At 38.4% G+C, this 25,375-nt stretch overlaps 1 protein-coding gene across 1 annotated transcript; it reads left to right on the top strand.

Moving 5' to 3' along the window:
- The first annotated feature begins 23,053 nt into the window (after positions 1-23,053).
- LOC129692905 (receptor of activated protein C kinase 1-like) lies at positions 23,054-24,156 on the top strand. Its single transcript, XM_055629450.1, is given in 2 exon segments — positions 23,054-23,819; positions 23,822-24,156. Coding segments are annotated over 2 exon segments (948 nt in total). The 5' UTR covers positions 23,054-23,155; the 3' UTR covers positions 24,106-24,156.
- Positions 24,157-25,375: the final 1,219 nt, after the last annotated feature.

Genomic DNA, 25,375 nt, shown 5'->3' with positions numbered 1-25,375 from the left:
CAGAACAGGCTGTATTGAAGGCTTCTGTAGACATAGGTACATACAACAATTTATAATGTTGCCAGTGAAGAGAGGCTTTACAATTTGTGGGTAGAGATGGATGATTAGTTTTAATTCTGATGGTTTGATCTTGGCCCCTCAGAGCTCATGTTTCCATGAGCTACACTGCTATGGTTTGGAGTGCTTATCAGAGACATGAGTGCTGAATGCTTCTGCCCAATCAGGTGACAGCAATGTCATTCTGAAAGCTTGTCACTGAAGAGTATGTATGATCTCTGTTCTCTCCTCTTACCATGCTTTCCACTCCACACCTCTGGCTCATGCTCCAGTTACCATTGGGCCAGAATCCCATGAACTAAGTCTTTAACACCATGAACCACAATAAATAATTTCTCCCTTCGCATTGTTTATTTTAGGTATTTTATAATATTGCAAAGTAATTAATATATAACTAACCTGGGTTTTTTCTTCCCCTTGATGATCTTATCAGTAACCTTTGTTTGTATTTTGCTTATGTATCCCCTTGTAATATTGTCTTTATCACCTGGATAGTGAATTCAGAGTGGATAGTACCTGTCTGCTCTGAATTCCTTTGTAACTCTTTCTTTGTTCAATTAGTAGGACATACTTTTGTACATTAACTCTTACTTCATTTAGGTATCTGTTCAAATATCACCGCCGAGTTAGCACACATCTTGAGTGAGCTTAACTCATTCTTTATATTGCTCAATTCATTGCTAGATATTATCATTTGACTTAATACCATATATTCATTTTCCTATTTATATATTGTTCTCCTCTGTCTTTTACAACAAATTAGACTGAGTGAGGGCAGAACTCTGTCAGTTTTATCCACTATCATATCCTAGTGTGCCCACAATATCTGAACCATAGCAGCTCAATAGAAGCTTGATGAAGCAATAAATGAGCCAATAATTTTCCCGACCTTTAGTTCCTTTGAAAAATAGCTGCATACCTGTCTAATTTGCTAATGAAAATAAGTGCAGCATTCCATCTTTGCCTCTTTTCAATGAGGTGCTTTTTTTTTTTTTCCTGTGGGACTGGAGGTTTTAGCTGAATGGAAGACCACTTAAACACCATTTAATGAGAGGAGTCATTTCCTGCCTAACATCTAATCTGCAAATTAATCTCCCACTGAGCAGAAATACGGACATAGCAATGCTTTCTCATCCACATTTTCTACATCTGCCTGGGCACATGGACTTACTGTTTACTTATCTCATATCTGCTATCGAAAGGCTGGACAAGAAGCTGTAGAATGATCTCTGGTGACAGGTATGCTTGGGGAGTCAAGCATAAGAGTCTGTTTTAAGCGACTCACAGTGAATGTAGAAATAACGACAGATCCCTCTTCCACTTGATAACACTAGCAAAACAGCAGCAAAGATTGTACCTCAATTTCCTCCAAGTCAGAACAAATATTATGTAGTCCTTTATCTCTGGCAGAAAACTTTTGGCCAAATGCTCATTGAAGTTTGAAGAATTTGGTCATTCTTGTGGTAGTCAATTTAGCCAAGTTGTAAAAATGTTGAAAGAGTTTACATAGTCAAATTTTAATTGTTCACTTGAAAGAAAATGTAACCCCAAGAAAACACTCCTACTGTAATAACTGCTGTAGGAGGCAGCACTTCAGTCTTCAGTGATTGCATGCATGGTTCCCCCATCATTCCTGTTGTGTAGACACTCTGAGGCAGGTTACCAGTGTATGCTATCAGCAGACTTACCTTGACCCTCTCCCATGTATGAGAGACCTGGGTCTGTGTTCCTATTCTATCTGTCATTTATGCCAGTGCCCAGGGTTTTGTGAGCACTTGAGTGGGAGCCTTCAACCTTGAAGCAGGTGATGTGACTGAAGATTTTTCTCAGTTCTGGTTTGTCTCTATGGAATTAGGTAGTTTCCCTTTGTTCTGTGGTTCAGGGATTAATACAGTGTTTCTGATGTGGTCTAGCCAAATCAATACATAATAAGTATTTATGAACTTGATTGTGCCCTCCTAAATACCCCATCATTTACTAAAGTAACACTGTGCCTATATTTCTGGATGGGGCCTCTGTGTTTTGATGTGGTGTTTTATGATGGCATTAGGTCCATTTTAGGAAGAAATCTCATGGATCATTTTTTTTCCTTCTCTTTCTCATCCCACCACTTGAAGAAAGAGCAAGAAGTTGTCAAGGAAGAGGCTTTCTAAAGAAAATAAAGGGTTTGGTACCTTGACTTTTCAAATTACCGGAAACCAAATTCTTGTTATTTCAACAAACCACTTTTGTGTGTTTGGTTGTGGTGGCACAAACTGACTATTAACTAACTGTTGTCAGAGATTATTTACTTTATCTTGAGCAGAGAATACAAGAACAAGCAAGCTGATAAAAAAAATAATTGAGTTATACTTGAGTCTTTTTCTGCTCAGCCATGGCTCTCTTTTTTGCTGGCTGCTGGGTTGATTTTCAGCCCTAAGCAAGCTTGTGCTCACTTACCTGGTGATTTGTTCGATTGTAGGAAAGCATGGAGAGTATGTATCGGAGGAATGCACTGTCTGTACACCATTGTGCTGGGAATCTGTGTCTTCACATTTATTATGAAAATGATGGTGTGAGGCCCAGGAGACAACTTCCTGAACAGAACACCAACAGCACAAGCTCTAAGATCAACAATCAATAAATGGGACCTCATGAAACTGAAAAGCTTCTGTAAAGCAAAGGACACCATCATCAGAACAAAATGACTGCCTACAGATTGGGAAAGAATCTCACCAACCCTTTATCTGACAGAGGACTCACATCCAGTATATGTAAAGAACTAAAGAAGCTGAAAAGCAGCAAACCAAGTAATCCAATTAAAAAATGGGGAACAGAGCTAAACAGAGAATTTTCTGTAGAGGAATATTGAATGGCAGAGAAACACTTAAAGAAATGCTCAACATCATTAGCCATTAGGGAAATGCAAATCAAAACAACCCTGAGATTTCACCTTACACCCATCAGAATGAATGGGCCAAGATGAAAAACTCAAGTGACAACACATGCTGGAGAGGTTGTGGAGAAAGGGGAACCCTTCTCCACTGCTGGTGGGAATGCAAACTCATACAACCACTCTGGAAATCAATCTGTCGCTTTCTCAGACAACTAGGAATAGCACTTCCTCAAGATCCAGACATACCACTCCTAGGCATATATCCAAAAGGGGCTCAAGTACACAATAAGGACATGTTTGTAGCAGCTTTATTTGTAATAGACAGAAGCTAGAAACAGCCCAGATGCCCCTCAACTGAAGAATAGATGTAGAAATTGTGGAACATCTACACAATGGAGTATTACTCTGCAATGAAAAATAAGGAAATCATGAAATTTGCAGGTAAATGGTGGGACCTGGAAAGGATCATCCTGAGTGAGCTGTCTCAGAAACAGAAAGACACACATGGTATATACTCACTCATATAGACATATAACATAGGATAAACCTACTAAAACCTGTACATCTAAAGAAACTAATCAAGAGAGAGGACCCTGACTAAAATGTTCAATCCCCATCCTGAAAGGCAAAGAGGATGAAGAAGAAAGAAGAAGAAAACAGGAAACAACCTAGGAACCTGCCACAGAGGGCCTCTGAAAGGCTCTGCCCTGCAGACTATCAAAGCAGACGCTGAGACTTATGGCCAACTGTTAGGCAACGTGCAGGGAATCTTATGTAAGAAGTGGGAAATAGTAAGATCTGGAGGGGACAGGAACTCCACAAGGAGAGCAACAGAACCAGAAAATTTGAACACAGGGGTCTTCCCAGAGACCCATACTCCAACCAAGTACCAGGTATGAAGATAACCTAGAACCCCTGCACAGATGTAGTCCATGGCAGCTTAGTGTCTTTGTGGGTTACATAGTAATGGGAAGAGGGACTGCCTCAGACATAATATGATTGGCCTGCTCTTTGTTCACCCCCCCTGAGGGGAGAGCAGCCTTACCAGGCCACAGAAGATGATAATGCAGCCACTCCTGATGTGATCTGATAGATTAAGATCAGAAGGAAGGAGAGGAGGACCTCCCCTATAAGTGGACTTGGGGAGGGGCATGTATGAAGAAGGGGAAGGGAGGATGGGACCAGGAGGGGAGGAGGGAGAGCCGTATGGGGGGGGATACAAAGTGAATAAACTGTAATTAATAAAAATAAATAAATTTAAAAAAAGAAAATAATGGTGTTATTTCCTTATGGCCCTATAAAACAGTTTCATCCTACAGAGCTTGGTCCAGCTCTGAAAGTCACTTTCTTAGGCTTGTTCCAATTCTGAAAGGCATTTTCTTAGTTTAGAATATTCACTTAAGAATTTTTCCTCTAATTTCCCATTGCTTCTTTGCAGTTATGAATTTATGCTGACATCAAGGTCTAAAGGTCTAGTTACCATCAATATCTTCTTAGTTAGAGCCCTCCCCAGTCCACTTCTGTACACAATTCTTCAGCCTGGACCTACCTGGGAAAGTATTGGTTTTGTTTTTTGTCTTTTATTTTCTTTTTCTGTTTTTCTTTTGTTCTTTATGTATCTAATTTTTCCCTACTGAGGTGGGGACAGTTGTTTAATTTCTCAACATCTTTCTACTTCTCTATGTCAGTTTTCTTTTTCAGGCTTTTTTAGGCCTTGGAATTTGCCCTGTTTATATTTGTTTTTTTGTTTTGTTTTTTTTTTTTACTTTATAGCCTTTATTGCCCCAGTATCCTAGTGTTCTTTCTAACTTTGGTTAGCATTTCAGTTCCCAAATTACAAAGTTACAGGGGACAATATGAAGGCATGGCCCTGATATATCAAAAAGAGGATGTAAACCTTAACTTAGGATCATGTCCTTTTCCTACCTTTGGAAATAATATTGAGCCAAGGCAGTCCGAAACTGGACAGAAGCTTAGCTTTTAACAGAAGTAGATTTCCAGTAAAGACTTCTGGTCTTTCCTGGTTCCTTTGATTTTTGTGAAATGCTATTACATACTTAATGCTAGATCAATATAGGCTTTAATAATAGTTAAGAGAAAGGGTAATTGCAGCCTGAAATTTTCAGCTGAAGTTTCCACTTAAAGACACTCAGCATTCAGGAAAATGGAATTTCCACTTGGTTATTCTTGATTTTTAAGCCCTTCCCAAAACAGTAGCAACTTACATTGTTTTCAGCTACAATGACAGAGTTGGTTTCAGAAAACCTTGAGACAGTCACTGGCCAGATGCTTGGACAACTTCTTGAGGATCTTCCCCACCTCCACCTACCATCTGCTCTTTTCTGTAACGTTTGAGAGACCATGTGCAGAGCCTCCTAGGAGGACATTTCAAGTGGTCCCCAGACCAGCATAAAAGAGTGAGAAGTGGGCTGCCCACAGCAGCAGAGAGCTTCTTTCACTACTCACATGATTTGCCTTGGAGTGCAAGTGTTATTGAAAGTGACCTGCAAATTCTGTCCATTTGAGTGAAAAGTGTCCAGTGACCAGGGACAGAGTTCTGAAACACACTTCTATCCTAGAAATGACACATCAGTGAAGTTAAGCGTTACTGACATGGAAATACAAAGCACAACCCATGCCCGCCTTTCTGACTCCTTGCTTACTTGCTTTCTAATTTTCTTCTTTAAAAATCAATTTGGTGTGTGTATGGGTCATGGGCGAGGGTGCCACTCTGGCGGTCAAAGGACAACTTCCTGGCGTCACTGATTTGATTCCCCTATGTGGACACTGGTAATGGAACTCAAGTCATCAGCAGGCATGGCAACAGTGCCTTCATCTGCTTAGCCATCCCTCCTGTGCTTCGTGCGCTTCGTGATATTTCATCAGGGAATCCAGCGTTCCTTATGATTCATCTCTAATTACTATTGACATGGGTCCTTGTGAGGCCCAGAGTCTGACTTCTGGTGTGTGGCATGAATGGTAGGTGCCCTTGCTTTTTGTGTAGCACAACTATAGTGATTAGGGAAGACTGAATGCAGTTAGTAAACAATGGTAGCAAACCCCATCCAGGGGCTGTACCTTACCCTGTTTGTCAGATTGAGATCGCTATGAAGTCAGCAATAAAACTCGTAGTCTACTTGACTGCAGCATGCTAGAGATCTCGGGAATAAGAGTAGGGAGCTCTGTAATTCCCTCTATGAACCTAATGACACAGCACCCACACCGTGAAGTATCCTCATGTGCTAACAATTACTGGCTGTCCATCACCTTACCATATGAAACAAGCTGCCCCTGTTCTTCAAACACCTGTGTATGAAATGCTCCGTGTGTGTCTACTAGGTAAAAAGCTGTGTTTATATTATTTTGTCTGAATTTGCCACTCAGAGTTGAAAGTAATCACTTCTTCCACACCCTTTTCCATCTTCTTTATAATAGTCCACTTATGTTATGAATCAATGGAAGTTATTATATTTACAGTTTACAAACTGGCATGACCTTTACCTTAAACTACATTTTACTATACTCTGATTTTTAAAGTTTGTTTAGAATTAAAAAATTGAAGATCGTTTTGAATGCATGGGTTGATTAATGAATGATTACTGATGAATTTGAAGTCAAGAAGTTTCATTCAACTTTAAGGCAAGAAATCTTCAAAGCAGAAATTTTAGTTTGTAGCTTTAGCTCAGAATGGAACTGAATTTAATATAAAATTAACAGGTCGTTTGTTGGCCAATGATGTAAAGTTCCAGTAAAACTCATGGCTCATGGTACCTTAAAATACACTTAACACAACATTTTGAAAGGTGGAAATTTATTTTCCTTCACGGGCATTCAGAAATTATAGTTGAATGAATGCATGAATATAAATAGACTCTTTCTCCTGACTAGAGGTGTTACCATCCACCTGGCCCACTTCTTTCCCAGGTAATTACACAGGCCTCTTAAAATCACCCCCGATGTTCTAATTAGACACAATCTTCTTTGTTTCCTATTGAAAACTGCTGCCTTAAGTCTGGCACTGGGTGACTTTCAAATCCCAGCCCCTTTACCAACTTCCTAAGAGTTCTTGAGACTTTATTAATGAACACTATGAGTAACAACCAGAGACATCGGAAAGGGCTGGAGAGGGATAATGTCTTCTCAGCGTCTCACTGTCGGCCCCCTGACATTGCGCATGTCTTCTGAAGGTGAAGGAAGCTGAAAAGAAAACAGCACACAGACTATGGCGTCCATGTGCCGCTGCTCCTTTCCTCTCAAAGTGTCTCAGGAATCCATCAGAGTCTAGAAGAGCTTTGCAGAAGATAGGCAATCACTTTACCAGTGTGACGATTAGTTGATTAATGTACACCGAATGTGGATACCATAATGGACTGCGAATTATCTCAATCAGCTTAAAATACTGTTTTAACTGTGGTTCCAAGGAAGCGCCAAAACCAAGAACGACTTGCACTTAAAAAGAATGGCGTGAAGCAGAATATGAGGGGCACTTGCTTGTACTTGTGGTTTTCCTGCAATGCTTTTCCCAGGGGTTGTCCAGATGTAAGTTTTCTGGTCCTATAATGTTATGGGAAAACTTCTGGAATTGTATAAAATTAGTTTATAATCTCTGTGTGGAAACTGCTTTAGAGTCATTACCCTATAAAATATTGTAGTTCTAGTTTTAAAAGCAGCTTACACGGAGGGAATACATATCAATTATATATGTATGTCATATACTTTTTGATTTACTTGCTGCCTTTGCAAGAACCCTCAGCATAAGCTGTTGAAAAACAGGCCTATGCCATGGGCTCTGGCGTGTTCTTGTATGGGCTTTTTATTTTTATTTTTATTTTATAGCCTCTCTCTTTTCTCATCTCACTGAGCCCAAATATAACACATACCACATAGCTGCTGACCATAATAAAGCTCAATGGTCAATACCAGAGACATGGAAGTAAGGATGCCCTTTGACTTATTTTCTTTAAACTTGACAATCTACAACTTCCCAGAGAAACTGTTAAAAAAAACTGGACCTGAATATAAGGCATAATTCCACAGACTCTCTTCTGCTCCCTCTTTATCCCACTGCCTCTGGACTTTGGTTTTGTTTTGTTTTGTTTTGTTTCCTACAGCCCTTTAAGTCTCACTAGTAACTGTATCAATAAATTTCTTTTAATTCACACACTTTAATTTCTCTTTCCTGTCATTTATCTCTTGACACACTGCATCTGAATCTAACGTTTTAACCAGGGTTGTCTCTTAATGAGTGGCTTTCTTGGTAGGAACAAACTGGGTTTTAGTTAGACAAGAATCACAGTGTCACTGTCACTAGATAGAAAAGTCATACCGGAGGGACTCCTGGTCGCAGTCACAGACTTCCGAAAAAACAGAGGCACACTGTGAACACCCACCACCAAATTACCTGGATTTCACCATGGAGAAGCACCAGAGCTTATGGCCACACTCATAATCGGAATGCAAAACCAAACTCCATAAGAACATTGCCCATAATAACTAGTGGGAACTGTATTTTCCTTATTAGAAATAACAGAACCGTCTGCAAATGGAGTAGTAACTTCTCTGTGAAGCTAAAGCAAGTCCTGCAAAATTGTGTTTCCAGGATGAAAAAATGGAAGAAAGCCGAACCATTGAAATCCCTCTGCTTTGAGACATTTGGAAATGATTCAAGTTTTAAGATTGAAATAGACCAGGGCAAGATTATTTTTTGAACAATAATCTTTATCTTCATACCTGGTTAGCTTTTGCCTTGTTTTCAATTGCTTTTTAATGATCTCAAGTTTTGGACATGGAATATTTTCATATAACACTAATGACAGAATTAAATAGCCATAGTTCAGAAGAGGTAATTCAACAACACCCCCTCCCCACCCCCCTGGCAGGGACAATGAGGTGAGAGCTTCTGGAAAAAAAAATATACTTGTAGACTATTTCTTCTCCAGGAACTTCTTGCACTTAGAGAAGGATCTAACAGCTAAAAAACAAAATTTAGATCTTTTAACAATATGTCATTAGGTTTTCTTAGAAGAGAGTTGAAAATTCTGGGGGGTGGTATTGGGTCTTGCAATGCTATTGTTAGCTATGCCAGTAAAGGTCAGGCCTTGGTTAGGCAAAGGGTGGAAGTTCCTGGGCTACGTTGTGCTAATCTACTGTCTTCTGTTGTTCAGTGAAATCTACGTTTTCGGAGCCAGGAGGAGAATGGGTGGTAACTCTGGCGACCAAGCACACACTGTAAATATTTACACCGTCAAACACAGAGCCTCGCGCTCCTCTGTGAGCTGACACCCCTGGATGGCAGTCCTTCACACTGAGTGGAGGCCAATCACAACACAGACAACATTTGAAGAAAACAGACATGACTGTAATGAATTAAATGCTTCCCCACGCCGACATCAAGTGGCTTTCATTCACAGTGTGGACGCAGCTAAGGATCCCACATTTCCATGGAGAGGCACTTACGACTTGGGAGGTGGAGTGGTGGAGTGGAAAGAACATGATTTAACTCATAATCCTGGGTTCCCATCCAGCTCACACACTTAATAGCTCATAAACTTAGGCCAGTTAGTCTTTGTCATTGTTTCCCTGTCTTAAAAGCTCCCGCTTTGTGGTGTCTTGTGAGGACACACTTAGAGCAAACATTTGTAGAATGTGTGCTTTGGAAGCCATAAGGACTAAGGACTACACCAACATGGATGCTTTGGCTTCCTTAATTTAGGCCAAATGATTTTCCCTCATTGATCAAGCTGACCTCATTTAGCAGTAGTGGAAACACACAAGTACGTGTGACAGTCTTAGTGAATGTCATTCAGCTGGTACTAAAACACGAGTCTTTCCGTTAGCAGCCCTTTAGAATGCTCTTAAAAAAGATTTATTTACCTTATTATTTTATGTCTATGAGTATTTTTCCTGCATGTATGTATGTACACTAAGTGTGTGTGTGTGTGTGTGTGTGTGTATCTACTACCTAAAGAGATGAGAAGAATGAATAGAGCCCTGTGGGATTGTAATTACAGATGGCATGTTACCGTGTAGGTGGTGGGAATCAAGAGCATCAACACTCTCAACTTATGAGCTCATAAGCCAGTTCTTAATATTCCCTTTTGGTAGCTATCTGCACTCTATTGATTTGCTGTCCCATTCCACAGTGTTATCCTCTGACCTCAGTACATAGCGTGTAAAGCCAGTGATCAGTGACCTTACTTGCTGGTCTTCATGAGGGCAGGGTTTCATCAGTAGTATTTATATTTTGTACAGTGCATATATTGAGTGCTTGCTGAACAAATAATGACAGAATCCATCAAGAGTTACTACTATTCCACAATGTTTTAGCCTAAGAATGTGACACATCGATGTACATGGTTCACATATAGGTGAGCAAGTAGATATGAACAAAAACAACATAGTCAATTTTCTTTTTTTACAAGTTTGACTTTTTAAGTAAACACATTATGTATATGTGTCTCTTTCTATATTGAACATGAGGATTTGAAATATGTTGTGTAAAGGTCAAATCTAATTAGCAAAAGCATTAACAAAGTTCTCATTTTGTGACAAGAATGTTCATTACCACTCTCCCAGCATTTTCAGAAATATAATTATTAACTATAGCCACTATGCTGAAAATTAATTTTGATGAGATAATTCTAATGTAGTTAATCTGTTTTATTTTCGAATTTTAAACATAAGCCATAGTAAAGAATTATGTTGGTCTAGCAAAATGGTGATAGTAGATTCTTTTCTAATGTCTTTAACAGATTATCTTGCCCTGATGGTCATTGCTGTAGTTCATAAGTGTTGCCACTGGGTAGGACTACAAAATTGCCTCCCTTCCTTGGCAAGCTTGCATTGTATCTTCTGGTATCATGAAAGCTATACTGAAGGCAGGAGATTTTTCAGGTCAGATCAAGCTCAAATCATTCTAATCCTGTGTCTGTACTGTCTTCAGGAATAGGGTTTCATTTTCATCCTCTGGGAAGCAACCAAGGGCAAAAGCAATAGTCTGTTTTCTTTGGGAAATGTCTGACACTGGGTTTCCTGTTAGTCTAATGGTTTCTGTGGAATCACTGTCAGCCTAAGTGGCATACATTCCTCTAAGATGTATATATGCATATATGCTCATAGAGATTTCACATAATTGTAGGTAAATATAAAATAATATGGACCCTTAAAGCTTTATCAAACAACCTTGCTTCTATTTGTCTGTTTCTCCTCCTTCTGTATTGAGCTTCCTCTCACCTCTCCAGTTGAAATCCCCTACCATTTTCCTGTTCTAAATCTTAACCTGATACCCACAGGGAAGTGTATATACTACCTCTCACCAAAGAAACCTTGTTTATAGCAAATGAAGACCATCAATGAGAACCACAATTGCTGAGGTCAAAGGATTGTGGGAAGCCAAGCCCCGATGGATACATTACATCAGATCTCCGGCATCTGTGGCTCAGAGAGTATCACAGAAGAGGGGCCAGATATTGGAAAGGCTGTGGATGAAACAGTTTTGCCTAGAAATGGCTGCATAATAAGGACTAGAACAATGGCATTTTCAATGGACATGCTAATGTGGAAGATGAAAATTTTCATGGGGCCCCATTCCTAGACAAAGAACTACAGACAACTAATGACTGCTGGGAGAAGGAAAATTGGCCTCTCCCAGGGATGAGCCCCTTATTGGTTGTCCATTGCAGTGCTCAGCTCTGAAAGCATGTGCAGGAAAAACAGCAAAAGTAGACTGATCAGGTTTATATATCTGTGCACACACATTGGGAGGGGTTGGAAGAGGAATATCTCAGAGGAGCTAGAAAAACGAAAGAAAAAGCATAGTCATATATAATTTTACTCCAGTTAAATATATTAAATAAATAAATATATGAAGGTAAAATAAATAAGTTGAATTATGCATAGAAGAAGAGGGTTTACATAAATAGACTCCTAGTGCCAATGTTCTCTCGTCTTCCGACATGTGTGGTCCACTGACACCTAAAAACAAGCCATGTAAAAACTCTTTGAGAATGTTTCTGTCTGAGATAAAGGGTAAGAAGTTTTACTTTTAAATGATGAGACACATCAGGACCCAATCATTTTGAGTATGCAAATTACAAACAAATAAAGTTCTGATTCCAAGAATTTCAGTTAATACGTTACTTTTTAAACATTACAATTAGACTGTTACAATTATCTAAGCTATAAACCTGGAAATGAGAAAAGGCCTTGCAAGAATAGAACAAACCATCTAGTGTACAGAGTTAGACTAAGAGAAAGCAGGCAAGGGCTTCCATGAAAGAGCCTGTGAACAAAAAATGACATTGACAAAAATTTAAAGAATAAACGAAAAAAACAAGAATTCTTATATTTCAGAAGCATGACAAATTAAATAATAGGAGTTAATTCATATCCATGCCTATATTTAAAAATTTCTAAACATAAAGAACAAGCTTTTTAAATAAGACCAGAAATATAATCTGAGGCATATAAATTACAGAAAAGACAGATTTCACAACTTTAATGCTAGAAGCCAGATAACAATAGAATCTTTTGTCAGTGGAAAAGGAGAAATGACTTGTCAACCTGTAATGAACGTAGCTTAAGAGAGAGCGTGAAATCAAGATATTTTCAGCTAGTCTTGGAAAAATATTCCCCGACACTTGCTGGAAAAGAATCAGAATGAAGTTCAGACATAGAATTGGGTGTGGTCCAAGAAACACTAGGAGAAACCCAAATAAGCAGTGATGTTATAAAGTAATTTTGATGAAAAAAAATTGGAATTGAATAGCAAGTCAAAACTAAAACAAAGACTGATCAATAAATGGCAGGAAGGACGCAGAGGACCTTGTATTGACAGGTTACACTAAGGAGCAGGGCTAGAGAGCTTTTGTTGATTTCCCTTGGTAAATTCTCCTCTTCCTCAGCCACCCTCTGTCCCAGAAAGTTGACTTGAATGGATTATGTCATCATTATTCTCAGCTTCTGTTTGAAGTCTAGGCTGGCTAGTTTCATGTCAACTTGACCAAGCTAAAGACATTTGGGAAGAAAGAATATCATTTGAGAAAATGCCCCAACGAATTGGCTTGTTGGTTAACATGTGAGGCATTATTTTGATAAATACTTTGACATTGAAGAACCCAGCCCATTATGGGTAGTGCCACTCTTGAACAGGTGGTCCTAAGGTATATAAAAATGCAGGCTGAACAGGGCACAGGGAACATGCCAGTAAGCAGCATTCTTTTGTTGCCTCTGCATCAGCTCCAGGTACGGGCTCTATTTTCGTTCCTGCTTTGGCTTCCTTCAATAAACTGTGATATGCAAACCAAAAAATTCTTTCTTCCTCAAGTTCTTTTGGTCATGGTGTTTTACCACAGTAAGACAAACCCTAACTAAGACAGACGCCTGACTGATTAGGGGAGAAGGAAATACAGGTCAATTGAATTTATTCTTTCTGCATTCTTAGTGTTCACACAAGACTGTCTATTCCTGAGAGTAGATGGTTACTGCTAAGTCAGGGAAAGATAAATAAATATATAATCAAATAAATAAATAAATAGATAGATAGATAGATAGATAGATAGATAGATAGATACAGGAAGGAAGGAAGGAAGAAGGAAAAAAGAAAAAAAGAAAAAGGCAGACTGATAGACAAGCAAATAAATAAAAAATATGGTTTTTCTAGGTCCATTACTTCTGTGCTTTGAGGCTGGAGTTGGTGGCATTCCCAGGATGATTTATTCAGAATCTTTCATACCTCTCTGTGATTTCCCATCTTTGCCAATAGTTTTGGGACAAATAAACTCTGTTCACGTAATCTTTATTTGAAAGAATTATTTGATTTTGACCCTTGACTAAACAGAGATAAATGTATTTATACTTTTTTAAATCTAAAAAGAAAAATTGTAAAGGGTCACAAGGGGAGTGTAAAGGAAGTTATCCTCTTGCAAAGACAAAGGATAACAAAGAACATTAAAAATAAAATTGAATTTTATAAAATACAGCAAAGAAAAATCCTAGTATATTAAAAGCTCAAAATATACTATAGAAACCAATGAAATGTGTGTCCTGGTGTTGATCATGCTAGAATAGTTCTTATTGAGCCTACATTATAAAAGTTGGGTTAAAACAAAATAAAACAAACAAACAAAACCATTCACAAAGCTCAAATAGGAAGAAAACACACCTGGATAAAACAAAAAAAATGCATATTCTAAAGGCAAACAACAATATCCAAATCACATACTGAGTCAGAAAGCACATCTTAAATTTCCTTACCACACACAACAAAAGTTACATGAGGTGAGAGATAGTCAGCTGATTTGAGTAATTAGGGTAATCACCGTAATATATATATAATATATATATATATATAACAAAATAATATATATATAATATAATATATATAACAAAAATAATACTTTAAATTCTTGTAATAAGGAAATACATTTTTACTTTATACTCCTGGGGACCAGACAAATAATTGCTAAAGCTCTTGAAGCTCTTAAGTGATGGGTCTTTTTATAGTAACAGAGTGCCTACCATCATTTTACTAAGGTCTGTCTACAACGCTCTGTTGAGACTTGGGTACCCCACTGACAGTGTTGAGAGATAATCAGACTTTTAAGAGATAAGAACATATGGAATCTCTGGAAAGGATTACTGTAGCTCTCATTTGAGTAGACTGCTTTTAAACAAGCCTGGTGATCTCTTCGTTCCGTCACACACATATAATTCATCTTCTGTGCACGCTTCTGTTTGTCTTCTATTAGGCCTTTAATATCAGTATAGGAAACTACTCATTCCTCCACTACACCCTATCTTCAGAAAAGGGGGGAAAAAGTAAGCAAGCAAGCAAGCAAACAAACCACAAAAAAGCCAACTCTATAAGTTAACCAGTGTCAAGTGATCTACTTTGTGAACAGAAAATGAACTAAGATAATGAAGAATGAGTGAGGGCTCCTTGGCTTGAGTTCTTGGGAGCTACTTTACATGTGATAGAATATTCAGCACCATTCCCTATCTCAACCTCCAGGAAGAGAAGAAGGAATGAAAGTTGAGTCAGTTCTCATCAGGCAATAATAAAAACAAGCATAACTATGTTATCAAGCCTTTTCTGTAAAAATCCTAAAAGGACAGGCTTCAGGAAAGTTACAAATTGATGGGACTTGGAGGGAGGCTTTCCTTGGGAAAGCATGCAAAGTCCATGAAATTCTTTTTTTTTTTTTTTTTTTTGGGGGGGGGGGACACCTGGCTTCTGTCTGCATGAATTGCAATGACTTTTGCTAAGTTATATATAAGTATAAGTATAGAATGTTGCTGGATCCTGTAAGCTAGTCCAGAAATTTAAGTGAATAGAAGGAATGATGAACCTTTGTGAATGAAATGAGGACATGACTGCTCCAAGGTATAAGTGAAGAGAATTTTATTGTAGATATGATGGAGAGAACAGATGGAGGTGTCCAGAAGAGTCTACACTATCCTGGACCATAAGAGGAGAGTGAGGGAGGGAGGAGAAGACAGGAAGCAAAGAAGAAGGGGCCAAGAGAGAAAGGAGACAAGAGAAAAAAAGATGCTAAGATAGAGAGATCCAAAGAAACCAAGAAAGTTACGTGGCCAAAATGTCTGGCTTATATAGGAATCAGAGGCTGGGGAAAGGGAATAGCCTGGTCTGCAGATGTTTATGAGAGAGAGAACTGGTGAGAAGAGCTGAGAGGTATCACAGCTGTTGTGAGCCTGATAGCCAGCATAAGCTTTGGAATGCCTGTGCTGTCAGTGTTCTTCTGTTCAGAAAGTCTTTTCTTCTTCCTATTCCCTACTTTCTCTTCTGTTAGATTCAGGGTATCTGTTCTTAGGGTGAGCTGTTTGGTTTGGAGTTGAGTCTCCTGCAGAATGATACATATATTTTTCGTTCTTCTAGACACAGCTAACCAGTTTGACTGCATCAGTTGCTGAAGATGATCTTTTATTCAGTGTGCAGTTTTGGCTTTTTTGTTTGTTTGTTTTCCTTGAGACAGTCTGTCCACATAGTCCCCTCTCCATGTCGACTCTGTTTAGTTTTTGTCTAGATGACTTCTGTATTGGATAGGGCAGGATATTGAAATTACTCATTATCACTGTGTTAATGTCAATATGTAATTTTAACTGTAGTAGTGTTTCTTTCATTAACCTGGATGCTTTTTGTTGGTGTATAAATGTTTAGAATTATAAGATCTTGGGGAATCTTTTTGCTTTAATAAACAAGTGGTGTCATTTATCTCTTCTGATTAGTTTTGGTTTGAAGATATTTTTGACAGATATTATGATATCTATGCCTATTTGCTTTTTGGGTCCATTTGCTTGGAATATTGTTTTTCATCCTTTCACCCTGAGTGATATTTATCATTAATGTTAAGGTGTATTTCTTGGATACAGCAGAAAGATAGGTCCTGTTGTCTAGTCCAATCTTTTTTTATTAAGGGAATTGAGACTATTGATATTGAGAGTTATATTAAGGATGTTTATTAATTCCGTTATTATGGTGTGATTTTACCCTTCATTTCATTGACTATTCTGGGATTCTTTATTCTTTTTTCTTTTGGGTATAGTTAATCTCTTCAGACTGAAGTTTTCCTTCTAATGCTTTCTTTGATTCTTAATTGGTAGATAGAAATTGCTTAAATATGTTTTTATTATGGAATGTTCTTCTTTCCCATGTATTGTGATTGATAGTTTTTTGTTTTGTTTTGTTTTCTGGTTATAGTAGTCTGTTTTGTCATCTGGATTTCAGAGTTTCCGAAGAGATGTCATGTGGTTCCAACTTTTATATGTTTGGCTTTTTATTTCACTTATATCTTTTAATATATTTTCTTTGTTCCATATGTTTAGTGTTTTAATTACTATATGTTATGAGGACTTTCTTTTCTGGTCCTGTCTATTTGACGTTGTATATGCCTATGTACTGTGGTTAGGCATATTTCTTTAGAATAAGAATAATAATTTTTTTCTATGAGTTTGTTAAAAAAGTTTTTGTGCCTATGACTTGAATTTCTTCTTTGTCTATTAGCTTCATATGTTTTGTTTTCTATAGGGTGCCATATTTCCTGGATGTTTTGTGCCTGGAATTTTATCTATCCATTTTTTGTAGCTTGTATTCAAGACTATATCTTTTAATATCATGGTAAAGCTTATCAGTGAGTTGCATTTCTAGTTTTGTTTCACTATGGCTTTTATTTAGTAGCTCTATTTTCTTTTATTAAATTCAACTTTCATGTCTTAAATTATTTTATTTTTATGCTACTGTTTGTGTCATGGTTTTTATTAAGGCATTCATTCATATCCTCTTTAACATCCTTGAATACATTCATAAATGTTATTCCTAAATCCTAGTCTTGTGCTTCACCTACATTACTTTTCTTGGAACCTATTATAATAGAATTTCTAGCTTTTGGAGGAGGCATATTCTCTTGGTTATTTTTATTTGTGCTTTTGTACTGGGATATGGGCATTTGGTGTTATGATGTTTGTGGTGTTAGTTGGTATAATTATTTGGTCTCATCTTTGTTGGGTGATTATTGTGTTTTTCAATTACCATTTCCCACTCTAGGTCCTAGGCAAGTGTGGAGGCTATGGAGTCCTTGGTAAAGAGTGGTTCTCTGGGCCAACAAAGAATCACAAAGAGATGGATGTGAACTAGAAGAAATGGCTAAAAAGGGTCACAGAAAAGTACTAGGGGACCATGTGTCCAGACCATGAAGCCATGTGTCAAGGGAACAGAGGTGGTTGAGAGGAAGGCTTGGAATTTGTCTTCATTTGTGTGTTAATTTTGAATACCTATAGAATCCAGCAAACTAGAAAGGGACCAGAGGTAAAGATTAGAAAAAAAAAAAAAAAAAAAATATATATATATATATATATATCTTAAGGGAAGGGAAACAATAAAATCTAGGTGCTATAAAGGAGAATAATGGGATGAGTTAAGTGGGGACATGGATGAGAAGGTAAAGCAGAAGAGAGAAAAAGGAGAGAGATAACTAACAGAAACGTGTTTTTAAAAAATAATTTTGAAATGCCATACAAAAATCTATTTTATAGGACACACATGTATGTACCGCACACACATACACACACAATCTTATAAAAGAAAGTGATTGGAGTTACTCTACACAGGGAATAAGCCATATGTTGCAAAAAATAATGAACAAACAAACAGACAGACATCCAAACAAAGAAACAAAATAAAAATGTCGGGTGTGGGTACCGACTTTGGATGTTGCGACCGCTCTTGGTTGCCCACATGATCACTTTTAGGTGTTAGACATTAAAAAATGTGAAGGTGACACACAACATTACCCAAGATTGACCATTGCCCTGTCATATCATGCGGCAACCAAGCACGAAGACTACGGAACAGTTTTGGACACCCTTTTCGGGATAGGAGACTCTGTCTTTGGACCTCAATTTTTGTTACCTAATAAATGAGTACATTGAATTAATTGCAGAGAAGTAAGATGTATTTGAATTGAAATATTCTATGCTTTCAGGTGATGTTAGGCAGATAAACTGGTTTCTTCCCTAAATGTGAGAGAGAGGCTTCTAACCTTTAGAGAGGAACAAAAGTAAAAGGAAGGATGAAAGGTGGCATAGGAGCATAGGTGGGCATAGTTGTTATTTTTCGTTTAATCTTGAAAGTTTTCATTCTTGGTTAACCACCCATGATGATAGCTACAACCTTAACACGTGGACTCCCGTACTACCGCAACACACCTTTCTTGAAGCACCTTGGAAGTGGGAACTGCGATCACGGACTCTAGGTTTGTCACTAACCACTTGTAATGAGCTAGTCTTTTGCTGAAAACTGTTTCTCCTCCACTGTTAAAAACTCTTAAATAACTTTCAAATTTATTCTTGCTAAGATCATTGATAACCAATCTGAAGATGTTGTATATAAACAAATAAAAGGTCAGTCACATGACAGAGCATCCTGTTAGAATTTTGAAGAGAGAGATTAGTCTCTGCAATTCTAAGCTATTCACACTTTATACCGAGGCTCAATTTTCAAAGTGCCTTCCAAATCAATACTTGCTGAGCCTCTAGGGAGCCTTCTGATATTTCATACAATTACAGTGCACATAATATTTAAGTCAGTGATAGACCATGTGTTCAGCTTGGTCCTTGAAGATTGTAACGGAGCTGAGCAAGCCTCTTGTCTGATGATGCCACAGCTGCTGCAGTCACAGCACAATGCTTTGTTTCTGTGTTTGCAGTGCTCCTGACGGAAGCGAACCTCCTGTGCAGGAATTTGCATACAGGCATGACACTGTATACACTTATGTGTTTTGCATAATACTTAACAATAAGAGAGCTGTGCTTTATACATTTATCATACTGCGTGCTTTTAATTGACATTTTAGTATGCATTCTTTCTACTTATGAAAAATGATTACTGTACTGTAAAGTAGCATGCTAAACTAGAGCAGAACAAATTCACATTTCTGGTTTAGTTACTTTTCTGATTCTTCACTAGAACAGAAGGATCAAGACAACTTATAGAAAAGATTATTTGCTTTTATGGTTCCAAAGGGACAAGAATCCTTCATTATTGGAAACCATGTCAGCAAGCAACAGGTATGATGGTGGAAGCTAGCTCACTGAACCACAAGCAAGAAAGCAGAGAGTGAAGTGAAAATGTAGCATTGCTTTAAAACCACAAAGCCTTTTCCCCGTGACATGCTTCCTTCAGCAACAACCCCCAAGCCTCCCCAAATGGGCCACCCTCTGGGGACCAAGTATTCAAATGCAAGAGACTCTTAGAGCCATCCTCATTCAAACCTCTATTCTCTTTCATGACTGCTGCTCCTTAACTGTACGGAAGCCAGAAGCTGTGGGGGAGCAGTTGCTCAGAACCCTGGGCTAGTGTGAACAAAGTTTGTGATATTCTTACAGTGATGAATGTAACAGAGCATATCTTCATTGGTGAAGAGTGCTTGCCGGTACAACATGACATCTTCACTTAAAGTCTATGTAATAAAAATATTGTAGTAATGCTATTAACTAGCATCAGAGCTGATTGGAAATTCACAAATTGTCTCCCTAAGTTCTCCTTTTCTGGTTTCTGGTCCAGTCCAGGGTCTTATGTTGCATTTATTTTTCATGTCTCTTTAATTTCCTTTAATCAAGAATATTTCTCATATTTTTTTTCTCTTGACGTTGACACTTTTGTAGAAAACTAGCCAATTATTTTGTAAAATGTTCCTTAATTGGTATTTGTCTGATGTTTTCCCATGATTTGATTAAGGCTATGCATTTTTGGCAACGGTATCACATGAATAATGTACTGTGCAGTGCATCCTATCAGTAGGTATATGATGTCAACATGCCTTATTACCAGCGATGTTAACTTTGATCACTTGATTAAAGGCACGTCTGCCAGGTTTCTCCAGTGTAAGGTTTTATTTTTCCCTTTGTAATTAATAAGTATCATATGGGACCATACTTTGAGACTATTCACATATCCTGTTTTACATCATAGTTTCATCTACGGATTTCAGCATCCATTGATGATTTTTATCTGTAACAATTATTACTGTGCTGTTTGTCTCATGTGGGTTTCTGTCTGTTATTCGTTCCCATTCATTAACTGGAATGTTGCTAGTTAGAGCACTTGTCTATCTCTCCATCATTTTGTTGAGTTGGTGATTTGTATGCCACTATGATGTGTTTTATTTCATGGCTATCATCTATCACAACATTTTATTTCCTCAAAATTTCCCATATTTGGCTAGATACTTAGGAGGTTTTGCAGTGGTCAATTTTTGAACACTTTTTTAACTTTTGATACACAAGATACTATAAATTCATTTGGATATCAGTAAGTAAATCATGTAACTTAGAGACAATGACTTAAAGGCAGAGTATCATACAAATTTAAACTATTAACAAATGACTTTATACAGAATTGGGATTCCTAGGAAGAAAGGATTAAAAAAAATTGAGAAAATATCTGTAACAAAATTGGCAGAAATGTTCTAACATAGTTCAGTCTCAAACATAGACTCAGAACATTCAAGAAACCCTTAGCAGGGTACTTAAAATGAAAACAATATTCATCAGTACCATGATCATTCTTTAAACACTAAGTTAAGAATAAAAGAGCAACTAAATAAAAAGATGCATTACTGTCAAACAAACAATGATTATATTAGTCAATGTTGTGAGAGAAACTAGAAAAATCACCACTTAATAAAATGAAAATTTTAAAGGTTTTGAAAAAAATGTAAAGTTAACAACCTACAACCATATACCTAGTCCTACCTTCAAAAAATAAAAAGCAAAGTGAAAAGTGCAAAGCAAACTAGTCCTACAAACAACAGAAAGTATGGTAGCAAGCATTCTGACATCAAATTAAATAGCCTAATATGACAATAAAACTATATGAAGTAATAAAAAGTAACTTAGATGTCAAATATGAGAGTAAATAAAATTAACATTATATGTTTAAAACAGAAATTAAAGACATTAAATGGGAGTTTAAAGTAAGTAGAGATGTCAGGTACATAGGAAAAAGGTTTTGTAAGATTCTTGAGTTATTTGGTAAATATTAAAATGCATAAGTTTAAGGTCTACTGTAATAAGTCACAGTATAATTTCTGGAGTTACCTAAATGAATGATATAGAGACATAACCAAAACATAAGAGAAGGTTTCAAAATAAAGAATAGAATTTGTATTTGTTTTCATACAAGACAGGATATAGGGGAAAAGGAAAAAGAAAAAAGTAGGACCAAACAACAACAATAACATAGGCCACAACAGATCACATTAATCATAATAAATATTATCATACTGACCTTGCAATTTAAATATGGAAGCAGAACAATACAATTATGTGTTGGATAAGGAGATATAAGCATAAGAATACAGATATCTTGAAAAATAGATGAAAAAACAATATTAAAAAATTAACCAAAAGAAAATAGATAAATATTTTTATAAGTGTACTATTTCAAGTAAACAAGCTATCAGAGAAAAAAGTAATCATCCATCTTACCCAGGCCTTGTGAGCTGTAATAATAACTGGCCTGACAAGACAGGCTCATTAGTTCAACATGATGGCGTACTTATCATGGGAGTAAACAACTATATTTTTTAAATGTATTTAAGTTTCTCTTGCCAAGTTTAAACCTATGCCTAACACCATCATTGGGCTAAGAACCCACATCTGGTTAGGTTAAAGGCCCTGGGGAAAACTTATTGCTATTATACTGTTAATTGGACAAAGTGTTAAACTAATTCCCAATGATTTATCTTTCTATCTATAGGTAAACTCATCCCTTGACACTCACCAGAGAACTGTTTATTTTGAGTGGATGGTGATTAAAAGAGACCTACAACTGGCCAAGATGCAGAGAACAAGAGACTTCAAGCCTTGCACTGTGGCACATGCAGGTAATTCCAGCTCTGAAGGAGGCAGAGGCAGGCAGATCTCCATGAGTTCGAGGCCAGCCTGGTCTACAAATGAGTCCAGGATATCCAGTGCTAAATAAAGAAGCCCTCCTTGAAAAACTAGAGACAGAAAGAGACAGACAGACACACACACACACACACACACACACACAGAAAGAGAGAGAGAGAGAGAGGGTGGGGGATTGACAGAAACAGAGAAAGACTGTAGGATGCTCACCTCTAAATGGAACAATATAATGTACCCTGACTCCCAAGATGAAGAATCATTGCAGAAGAGGGTTGGAAAGAGCATGTGAGTCTGGGGCTCTTTCTGCAAGGAAACTGTATCTTGTGAACATGGGGGCAACTGCCCATGTGACCTGACAGTGACTGTGACAGTATACAGAAGACCTAAGAAAGCTCAAGACAAACCAAAGTATAGCATGATGCGAGGAACTGAACATGAAATCACCAACAGAAAAGCTCTTGGTGATTGCTATTTGCTGGCAGGGGGAGAGTCAGTTTTCTCTAACATTCTATTCCCTGGTAAGTCAACTATGATTCAGTGAAAGCCCACATATCCAAGGATATTTAGAGAGTACAAGTTGGTCATAATAGGTTGAAAAAAAAAAGGACACAAAGGTTGATAAGTAGGTAAGGGAGAGGGTTCTAGACAGGAAGTGTTGGGAGTGTGACTAATAAAAGTATCCAGGTCTCTCTTTCTTTTCCTCCACAGGGCCGCGGTGGCAGGCGCCGTGGTGCTTGGCTCTCCGAGCTATCCGGTGCCATCCTTGTCGCTGCGGCGACACTCGCATCAGCCGCAGTCATGACCGAGCAGATGACCCTTCGTGGAACCCTCAAGGGCCACAACTGCTGGGTGACGCAGATCGCCACCACTCCGCAGTTCCCGGACATGATCCTGTCGGCGTCTCGAGACAAGACCATCATCATGTCGAAGTTGACCAGGGATGAGACCAACTATGGCATACCACAGCAAGCTCTGAGGGGTCACTCCCACTTTGTCAGCGATGTCGTCATCTCCTCTGATGGTCAGTTTGCTCTCTCCGGCTCCTGGGATGGAACGCTGCGCCTCTGGGATCTCACAACGGGCACCACCACAAGACGATTTGTAGGCCATACCAAGGATGTGCTGAGTGTGGCCTTCTCCTCTGACAACCGCCAGATTGTCTCTGGATCCCGAGACAAAACCATCAAGTTATGGAATACCCTGGGTGTCTGCAAGTACACTGTCCAGGGTGAGAGTCATTCGGAATGGGTGTCCTGTGTCCGCTTCTCCCCGAACAGCAGCAACCCTATCATCGTCTCCTGTGGGTGGGACAAGCTGGTCAAGGTGTGGAATTTGGCTAACTGCAAGCTGAAGACCAACCATATTGGCCACACTGGCTATCTGAACACAGTAACGGTCTCTCCAGATGGGTCCCTCTGTGCTTCTGGAGGCAAGGATGGCCAGGCTATGCTGTGGGATCTCAATAAAGGCACCTGTACACACTCGATGGTGGGGACATCATCAATGCCTTGTGCTTTAGCCCCAACCGCTATTGGCTCTGTGCGGCTACTGGCCCCAGTATCAAGATCTGGGACTTGGAGGGCAAGATCATTGTAGATGAACTGAAACAAGAAGTCATCAGCACCAGCAGCAAGGCAGAGCCATCCCAGTGCACCTCTCTGGCATGGTCTGCCGTTGGCCAGACTCTGTTTGCTGGCTATACTGACAACCTGGTGCGAGTGTGGCAGGTGACTATCGGTACCCGCTAAAAGTTTATGACAGAGTCTTTGAAATAAAACTGGCTTTCTGAAAAAAAAAAAGTATCCAAAAGAGGCTCAAGTACACAATAAGGACATTTGCTCAACCATGTTTGTAGCAGCTTTATTTGTAATAGCCAAAAGCTGGAAACAGCCCAGATGCCCTGAACTGAAGAATGGATACAAAAATTGTGGCACATCTACACAATGAAATATTACTCAGCAAGAAAAAACAAGGAAATCATGAAATTTGCAGGTAAATGGTGGGATCTAGAAAAGATCATCCTGAGTGAGGTGTCCCAGAATCAGAAAGACACACAGGATATATACTCACTCATAAGTAGATATTAGACTTATAATATAAGATAAATCTACTAAAATCTGTACACCTAAAGAAACTAATCAAGAAGGAGGACTATGGCTAAAATGTTCAATCCCCATTCAGAAAGGCAAAGAGGATGGACATTATAAGAAGGAGAAAACAGGGAACAAGTCAGGTGTCTGCCACAGAGAGCCTCTGAAAGGCTCTACTGTATAGGGTATCAAAGCAGACGCTGAAACTTATGGCCAACCTTTGGGCAGAGTGCAGGGAATCTTATGAAAGAAGTGGGAAATAGTAAGACCTGGAGAGGACAGGAACTCCACAAGGAGAGCAACAGACCCAAAAAATCTGGACACAGGGGTCTTTTCTGAGACTGATACTCTAACCAAGGATCATTTATGGAGACAACCTAGAACCCCTGCACAGATGTAGCCCATGGCAGTTCAGTGTCCAAGTGGGTTCCATAGTAGTGGGAACAGGGAATGTCTCTGACATGAACTGATTGGCCTGCTCTTTGATCACCTCCCCCTGATGGGGGAGCAGCCTTACCAGGCCACAGAGGAAGACAATGCAGCCACTTCTGATGAGATCTGATAGACTAGGATCAGAAGGAAGGAAAGGAAAACCTCCCCTATCAGTGGACTTGGGGAAGTGCAATCGTGGAGAAGGGGAAGGGAGAGAGGAATTAGGAGGGGAGAAGGGAGGGGCTACAGGGGTGATACAAAGGGAATAAAGTGTAATTAATAAAAATTTTTAAAAAATAAAGAGTAAAAATAAATGAACCAATTTTAGAGATGTAGAGATTTATATACCTAAAGGCATATCTAAAACATTGTTGGGAGGATGGTAATAACAAAATCTTGAAACAAAATTAACTATCTTCAGAAAAAAGAAAAACAATGGCAGTTTCTGTTTCTTATAGCTTCAGTGCTAAGATTCACTATGTGTGTATCTTTTAAG

Source organism: Psammomys obesus, unplaced genomic scaffold (genome assembly GCF_907164565.1).
Source record: "Psammomys obesus unplaced genomic scaffold, mPsaObe1.curated_primary_1811, whole genome shotgun sequence".
NCBI classification, from domain to species: Eukaryota; Metazoa; Chordata; class Mammalia; order Rodentia; family Muridae; genus Psammomys; species Psammomys obesus.
Note: the sequence above shows the minus strand (reverse complement) of the source record. Positions and strands in the feature narration are given on the sequence as shown.